Raw genomic sequence first — 8719 nt, 5'->3', positions numbered from 1 at the left:
ATTATAGGAACTCGAGGGGTGACTTAAATATGCAAATGAGTTACTAATAAAACAAAACATACAAAAATAACGACATTTATTTACCTGTCTCACAACACACTACCATAACAATGTTGCTACAAACAAAAAAAACTACCAAAAATCAGAGTTGCCAGCACAAAAAAATCACACAACAGAATTATTGAACCAATGATTAATTTCTGTGGGTAAAGCCTTGAAATTCTTCACAGCATCACTTATATCTTCATTTGGTACCGCTAAAGTGTACAATTTGAATTCTTTCTGAACTCTGCTCGCTGTGGTATCACCGGAGTTGTATATGGAATCCGTGGTTTTTACTGGCATTATAATTTCTAGTTCTTGTAAGTGTTCGAAGGCTTTTAGTATAACTGGTCTTGGCACTGTTTGGGTTGAAGAGTTGGAGTTCGCGAATTTCGTGTACCTGTAAAAGGGACGAACATTTTATTTTTAACTAGCTTCTTCCAGCAGTTTCACCCGCATCCCGTAGGAACCTCGGCACAAACCTGGATAAAAAGTAGCCTATAGCCTTCCTCGATAAATGGGCTATCTAACATTGAAAGAATTTTTCAACTCGGACCAGTAGTTCCTGAAATTAGCGCGTTCAAGCAAACAAACAAACAAACAAACTCTTCAGCTTTATAATATTAGTATAGATTATGTTAGTAGGATTAATAATAGATTTTTTGAGCTATAATATAATAAAAAATAGGCTTATATGCGAACTAGTTTCATCTCTACAAAGAATAATAAATCCAATCAAACTCTTGGCCGACTAAATATTTGTATTGTGGGGATGCTGTTATCAATAGAAAAAATTAACCCAGTGAAAGCAATAATATAATTACATTGTTATACCTCTACTTTCTCAAGCTTTTTAACAGGATATGGTAATCACATTTTTTTAACTAATATAAGATCTTTTCTGAAGCCATATTTGCAAAAAATAAATAGGTATATTTGAATTTGAATGTCCAGTCTAACCAAAGGGTATTGGGTGGCCCGGGTAACTGGGTTGAGGGGGTCAGATAAGCCGTCGCACCTTGTAAAACACAGGTAGTCAGCTGCATCCGGTTAGACTGGAAGCCGACCCCAACATAGTTGGGAAAAAGGCTCGCAAGAAGAAGTTTTATACTTTAGTTGAAATAAATAACAGCAATAAATATTTATTTTCTTACCTATGTAAAACCATTTCAAAATTCATGGGCTGTCCATCAAATATTTCCATGCCATGCTTCATAGCTATTACCAAAGACAATTCCAGTATAGACAACGATTGTAGCAGCTTTACTCTATGCTCCGGGGCGACTGTCTTGTCTATGATTGTGGATAGATTTGAAACCTCTATGTAGGGACTGTCGGCGGATAGTTTTGATACTAGCTCGAACTGGAAAAATAAAAATTTCTTTATTAATATTATAAATGCGAAAGTAACTCTGTGATGAATTCAAAACTACTGAATTAATTTAATCACATACACGTAGATTTAATACACAGATAGTCTACCCAGCCTGAGAAAAAGCATACTTTTTATTTGGGTACCCAAAGTAGTCCTTTGGGACGCGAGTGGAACCGCAGTAGACAGCTAGTTAAATCTATACGAATATTATAGAGCTGAAGATTTAGTGTCTTTGTTTCCTTGAACGCTCTCATCTCAGATCGGAATTGAAAAAAAAAATCATTTCTATGTAAGAGGAAGGTTAGAGACTAAGTACTATCTATCCATGTGCAGGTAACAGTTCCCAGTGGAACCAAAAAAAATAAAATTCAGGCTACTTTTTGTCCAGATGCAGGAAGTAGTCCCCAGTACCACATCCAGTTAAAAAACATCAAAAAACTCACCAGGACATTTCTAAAAACCTGTTCATTAACAGTATAGTAACAGAGCTTCTCTAAACAATCGATCACTTTATGGTCTTCACGTAGACTTGCTGTGTGATTATTCCAATCTGTTACGAAGTCTTGGTTTAATTCGTCTAAGTTTATACGGGAACTAGCTGATTTTCCGCGGTTTCACCCGCGTCCCGTGGGAACTACTGCCCGTAATGGGATAAAATATAGCCTATGTTACTCGCTGATAATGTAGATTTCTAATGGTGAAAGTTTTTTAAATCGGTCCAGTAGTTTTTAGTAGTTTATCCATTACAAACAAAGATTTCCTCTTTATAATATTAGTAGGTATACCTACATAATACTGGTTGTGGAAGATGGGTCCGAAACAAAAAAATAATTTCAGTGTTCTATAGCCCATTTATCAAAGAAGGTTAAAGGCTACTTTATATCCAAATGCTGAAAATATTTCCCAGACTAATTTTTATCCGACTGCAGGAAGTTGTACTCACCAGCACATTTCTAAAAACCTGTTCATTAACAGTATAGTAACAGAGCTTCTCTAAACAATCGATCACTTTATGGTCTTCACGTAGACTCGCTATGTGATTATTCCAATCTGTTACGAAGTCTTGATTTAGTTGGTCTAAGTTTATTCGGGATAGTATGGGCTGTGGGAGAGTGTGGGAATCTCCCGCAATCTTGGCTTCCATTTCTATGTCTTCTGATGTTACTGTAATGTAAAAAGTGGTGGTTAATGGTGTATTCATTAACGTTTACATATGCGATACTAGTAAATACTAAATGGTCTATTGTAAGTATAAATCGTTACAACTCGTAACTAGGTGAAAAACTGAAAATCTTGATATAATATACTTGTTGATGCAAGTTGATATACGTACTTGTTCAGGCAAGCATCTTTTTAAGCAAGTAAAGTAAATAAAATGCGGCAAACTGCGAGTCGGGCTTGCGCATGAAGGGTTCCGTAATTGTCTACAAAACTAGCAAAAGAATTACGTCTCTTGTATGAAATCCCTCTAAAATACTAATCTTATTCTAGTTCTCAATATTTGTTGTTAAAATGGCAAGATAAATACATCATCTGTGAAAATGTTAACTGTCTTTTGTTGGTCTTTTATTATTTTATTTTTAACTAACTTCCCAAAAAGGAGTAGTTATCAATCTGGATGCTAATATTTTCTTATTTTATTCTTCTTTTTGGTGATGACAGACTTGCTTACCAATAGTTACTAAATGAAAGTCTTGATGCTTGTAGCCTAGATTATGTCTTGGGGTCCTAGTAAAATCTTTTAAAACGGCTTGTCAATTGAATAAAATTACTTACTTGCTCGTCAATTAAATAAACAGCTTACTTACCAAGTTATCAGGTGAAAATCTTGATACTTGTGGCATAGATATCTGAAGAAATATCTTGGAATCCTATTAAAACACTTGTAAATTAAATAAAATTACCTGTATTCCTCCGACTGCGTTTCTTCTTAGTTGCAGTTTTAGGTTTAACAGGCATACTCAACAGCTGAACTAACAAATCCTGATACTTGTACTGTGGCGCCCTCTGCGGGTCGTATTCGTTGGGAAATATGAAGAGGTGACGGTGGGAGAAACGAGATTTCACCCGTTTTTCTAGAAGCTCCATCACGTCTATGCGGTTTGTTATGCCTGGAAATGTTGATTAACTTTTGATTTAAAATTAATATAGAATCATTTGGAGAATGTCAGATGTTATGCTCGAAAAAACATAAAAATAAATATGTATATCAACATTACAAAAAATACAAAATCTACTAAAAATACAAAATACTAATCTATGCACACCTATAATTTAGACTCTGAGAAAAGAAAGGCACAGGCTACCTTCTATCTGGGTAAGTGACGAGTAGTTCTCTTGGGACGCAGGTGATACTCAACAACAAACAACAATATCAACATCAAAAAGTTGTAAATAATTGATTTATGATTACAGATTGAATTTTTAAATTAGCTCTATATAAATTAAGATCAATCTCTGATCGCAAAACGACGGATCGTTCAGTTAAAGAGATCCGCTGTAATATGAAACAAAAAATATACATAACAGACAAAGTATGAACATACCCAAAACACACATCGGAGCCTGCTGACTATGCGTAATATCGAACAGATTATACAACAGCGTCTGCGTACGTCCGCTATGACAGAACATATCGAACTCTTCTAGCACAAACAGCATGCTTTTGCAGCGACGGTCAGCACCGCTTTGGAGACAGCTCAGGAGGAAGGCAAGGTTCTCAGCGAATGTGCCGAATACACGGTCGCCTACTGCGTTTTCTAGTTGCATCTGGATTGTGGGAAAAGTAAAAATTTGAAATATTGTGAATGTTAATTTTATTAATTTATAACCTTGTTTTCAGGCATCAATGGCCCATAGATAAATACCCTATAAAACTAGCATATATGTTATATACAAGCTATTGGTTCGTAGTTTGAACACATGTAAATGATAGAATAAAATGTAGTCTACTTATGACACTCACAAATAATTATCAACCATAAATTGATAAAAGTACAGAATTAATTGAGCTTGTTAAAAAACATGAGAATACCCATACTATATTAGAGTAGGCATTTATCTATGCTGAACAATTTTTGTACAACTTTTTACACCTTGCTTGCTTGCTTAAAATAATGATAAAATATTAGGTAATTATAGCATTTAGATTGATTTTAAGCAGCACTTAATTTTTAAACTAAATTATTTAAATAATAATTCAACATAAGTCATGCCAAGATTGTTGAGTGCCTACACAAATGAAGTAAAATCAATAACTTGTTGGAGTTCCTTATAAATAAGATATAGATGCTTACCTGTGCAGTAATAGACTTGAGAGCAATTTTATCATCATGATGGATCAGTCCATTGAGCCGCACAATGATAGCATCATTAGACAGGTCTACCTCCTGCCCTATTTGATGCAGCACTGAGTTTATAAGCTGAAATAAATAAAATTATTAATATTGATGGCCTTTTAAGCTCAAATCTTTTATCTACTCTGTGTTTTGGAAGGCAATGTTAAATTATAGTTCGGCCATTCAGAGAATGCGTTCCTGACACGTCGCGATTGAACTGACGACGTAACTACATTCATTGATTATTGATATAATAATGTTGTTTTAATGCTCCTCAATTGTTAAAACGGTAAACAACCAGCAAAAATACATTATTATATCAATAATCAATGAATGTAGTTACGTCGTCAGTTCAATCGCGACGTGTCAGGAACGCATTCTCTGAATGGCCGAACTATAGTGGGTTATAGCAGACATCTATGGCCGCTGAAACTGGTAGACAGAATCTAGAAAGTCTGATAACCAGTCTTATGAAGAGGTATTAGGTAGCCCGGGTAACTGAGTTGAGGAGGTCAGATAGACAGTCACTCCATGTGGCATACTGGTACTCAGTACTCGGCCGCAATCAGTTAGACTGGAAACCGACGCCACAGGGATGCAAATAAGCTTTTTTGTAAGACGTTAGAACTGTAGCCACCAAAAAGGTTAGCTATTATTACCGGTCAGGTTTTTTTTTAATTTTAGCTATGGTTTTCATTGCAAACTCTACAGTTAATTACTTACGGTTGTCTTGCCGCTTCCTCTGGGTCCTATCATGAGGGCAGAATGAGATTCACCATGCGAGACAGTCCGTTTGAACAAATCATAAACGTGATTCCTTTCTTGCTCGTGTCCGCGAAAAGATACATTATCCGCCATTATTTTAAGCTTTAAATACTTCCTTATAAGTTTTATTTGCACTTCAAGTGGATTATCAGTATGTAGCCCGCACATTGTAAGAAATAATAATGAACAAAAATAAATAAACAAACGATTAGATTCCCGCCGTTGAATTGTCAAAAAATGACGTTCGTCAGTGACAGCTGACGATTTTTAATTCATTCATTCAATTATGGCCGGCTTTAGTGTTGTCTACACTTAAAGAACGAATTATAAATTATTACAGCGAATATTAGTAGATTTACGCGTTATTTTCCCACAAGATGTTAATTTAGCATTTATTATACTTTAAATTCTTAAATAAACATGTTACAGTTACTATTTCATTCAAATATGACAGATAATTAAATATCAGGGCCTCAACACACTGCGCATGTGTCGCTAATATGCCTATCTGCGCAACACAAGAGGCCGATCGATAATCAGTGAAGTACACATGAGATCAGCATCCTAAGATATATCGCTCGAAAAGTCATGTATTGACCATCAGCCAAGTCTATCTACTTAGGGCTGATGGCCGAAATGGCCGTGTAATTTAACAAGATTTCTAATAACAATCAATCATCATCATCCCCCGAGCCTTTTCCCAACTATGTTGGGGTCGGCTTCCAGTCTAACCGGATTCAGCTGAGTACCAGTGCTTTACAAGAAGCGACTGCCTATCTGACCCCCTCAACCCAGTTACCCGGGCATCCCGATACGCCTTAGGTTAGACTGGTGTCAGAGTTACTGGCTTCTGACTACCCGTAACGACTGCCAAGGATGTTCAATGACAGCCGGGACCTACAGTTTAACGTGCCATCCGAAACACAGTCATTGGTGTTTAAGATATACTTAGAAAGTACATACAAACTTAGAAAAGTTGCATTGGTACTTGCCTGACCTGGGATCGAACCCGCGCCCTCATACTTGAGAGGTTGGTCTTTTACCCACTAGGCCACCACAACTTCTAATAACAATCAATATACCTGGGTATATTTTCGTAGTTTGATATTGCCAACTTAGCATTTTGTGTTTCGTATCATTACTACACAGAATATTCCCATCCCTCAGAGTATTCATGTGAACCCCAAATTATACACATTTACCTACACTCGAAATATTTTGCAAAAGAAAATATCTCAAGACATTTACCCCATTTATATTACCTTGATCTTCACTGTGCCTCTCTTTCTATCATTTCCTAAAATAAGTTCCCCATCCCTTTCCTGACCTTAAACCTTGCAGATTTCATAGTGTCCCACATGAGACACATTTTATGAGTGCTCCTGAATGTATAATTTTAAAATCCTATAAACCCTTTTTGGGATAAAATAAACATTAATAGTGTTGTGTTCGGATCTACAACTGTTATAAAATACTAGTGAAGTGAATGAGTCCAGTAAATTCCGTACCGTATACCCTTTCTTAACGTGTGACATAGTTCTCAGGGCACCTCAGCAAACAGTATTAATGAAAATGTCTCATAAAAACTGCAAAATGTATTTTTATTCATGTTTATAGTGTTAATGTAAAGTATTTGTACAAAAACTGGTAACAATGAGTGCTAAACAGTGCATCAGGTTTTGAAATAGTTCAATTATTTATTGCAAATTTCGCACACGACACCAGCCATAAATAATCACAATGTAATTTGTATAATATATTTCATAGAATTAGAGAACAGCAGTGTGGCACCGCTTTCAGTGTTCAATTACGTGAAAATAATAGGACGCAAAATTGCTTAATGCTTCAAAATTGTAAGTAGTATCGCCTTTTTACAATTGAATAGCAGTTCAATATACTGTTAGCTTTAGAATAGAAAGCATAGTTCTTTGACTACAGCATGGAACATGAGAAAATCTAATTTTCCATATTTCCTTGGTAAAAAATCAAACTCATTCGAACATCTTTATCACCCGGTTAAAATAGCAATTTTTCCCATCAATCTAAATCAATACTTTGGCATGGTTCGCACATATTCTAGTTCAAGGTCTGTACAGTAAAACTAATCCATTGCCCCGCTTATCAGCCTTTTAGATTAATTCCAGCGATTCCGAAAATGTACGAGTTAAATAATTAGCGTGTTTCGCTAAACGAAGATTAACAGAATTCTGAACCTTGAAATTTAGCCTTCAAATATTTGTTTGATTGCTCGGTTTTTCATTTAAAGTAATTAAAAATTCAAGGTTAATTCACAATGTAATTTAATTTTGCTCTTTTCTTTGCATGTTTGAGGAACATCAAGCTTTAATGTGTAATTTTTGCGCGTTCAAAGTGCTAACAATTTATTTAATGTCATTTTTTATTTATTATGTTGTTTGCAAAGTATTGTTTTATAAAAACTCAAAAAAATACATTATAAAGGTATTTAAGCAGGTTTACAAAAAACCATGTTTTTTTATTACAGATTTTTAGAAATTAAAACCATTTAAGTATTTCCATTCATTGTGGGATAGATAACAGCGATTACATTGATACATCCCTACCAACTATTAAAATCAGTTCATTCAAGAACTAGCAGTCATTCATTCTCTAAAATTAGCCTACAAAATTATGTTGACTCCTTTGGTTGGACCTGATTTATCCCCTCTTCTTTCCAACACACTGATTTGTAATGACTCAAAGACAAGGATAGAAGAATGTTGAGATGAAATAAGAGGTAATTAAAATTGTGCGTTTTAAAAATAAAATTGTAGGTATTGAGAGTTCCGCGCTGTGGGTGTTTATATTTTTTTATTTTGCATTTTTACCAATAAAAAGCTCGTGAATTGAAATGTTTTCGCCCTAAAACGTTACAATTATATATCCATAAACGATTGCAAGTTCTTCAAACGTAAGTTATAGACCTTTACACTATTTTTAGCTGTTCGAAAATTATCAATAGGTATCGCATTTTTTCATTTCATGAGTAAATCAATAGAGATATTTCGTTATCGGCGTTTCGTAAATAGAGTATGTTTTGAAGACAAGTTTTGTTTAATTGGAAGTTATCAGGGATGTTTATTGTTCATAGTTTAGGCGTCATCAGTAATAATTTCTGTTAATTTAGGCTTCCTGTTAAAAGTGAGTATTCTTTGCGCGTGTAAGTGGCCTTTGTGATAGC

General features: G+C 34.9%; 2 protein-coding genes across 5 annotated transcripts in view; one reads left to right on the top strand and one right to left on the bottom strand.

Annotated features, from left to right (window-relative positions):
- Positions 1 to 59: 59 nt before the first annotated feature.
- On the bottom strand, positions 60 to 5782 carry LOC124643262 (origin recognition complex subunit 4). The gene is made up of 7 exons (XM_047182167.1): positions 5479 to 5782; positions 4714 to 4839; positions 3964 to 4186; positions 3322 to 3528; positions 2361 to 2581; positions 1197 to 1405; positions 60 to 442 (listed from the first exon to the last, which is right to left on the bottom strand). The coding sequence occupies exons 1-7, from the start codon at positions 5686 to 5688 to the stop codon at positions 166 to 168; spliced, it is 1473 nt and encodes a 490-aa protein (XP_047038123.1). The 5' UTR covers positions 5689 to 5782; the 3' UTR covers positions 60 to 165.
- A 1051-nt stretch (positions 5783 to 6833) lies between these two features.
- Positions 6834 to 8719, top strand: part of LOC124643261 (synaptic vesicle glycoprotein 2C-like) — a 33376-nt gene continuing 31490 nt past the window's right edge. For 3 of the 4 annotated variants that reach the window (XR_006985896.1, XM_047182163.1, XM_047182166.1), the window contains exon 1: positions 8306 to 8449. The gene's annotated coding sequence lies outside the window, so the exon portion shown is untranslated. Of the gene's footprint in view, positions 7374 to 8305; positions 8450 to 8719 lie in introns of those variants that run through there. The other variant, XM_047182164.1, reaches the window with a different exon arrangement.

The sequence above is a fragment of the Helicoverpa zea genome, chromosome 27 (assembly GCF_022581195.2).
Source record: "Helicoverpa zea isolate HzStark_Cry1AcR chromosome 27, ilHelZeax1.1, whole genome shotgun sequence".
In the NCBI taxonomy this organism is placed as follows: Eukaryota; Metazoa; Arthropoda; class Insecta; order Lepidoptera; family Noctuidae; genus Helicoverpa; species Helicoverpa zea.
This window is presented reverse-complemented; position numbering and strand designations above follow the sequence as displayed.

Excerpts from the sequence above, each read along its gene's own strand:
- LOC124643262 (XM_047182167.1), bottom strand. The coding sequence starts at position 5,688 with ATGTGCGGGCTACATACTGATAATCCACTTGAAGTGCAAATAAAACTT. Across the intron at positions 4,187-4,713 it reads TCAAGTCTATTACTGCACAG|ATGCAACTAGAAAACGCAGT; the intron begins GTAAGCATCTAT and ends CCCACAATCCAG. Across the intron at positions 3,529-3,963 it reads GGCTCCGATGTGTGTTTTGG|GCATAACAAACCGCATAGAC; the intron begins GTATGTTCATAC and ends CAACATTTCCAG.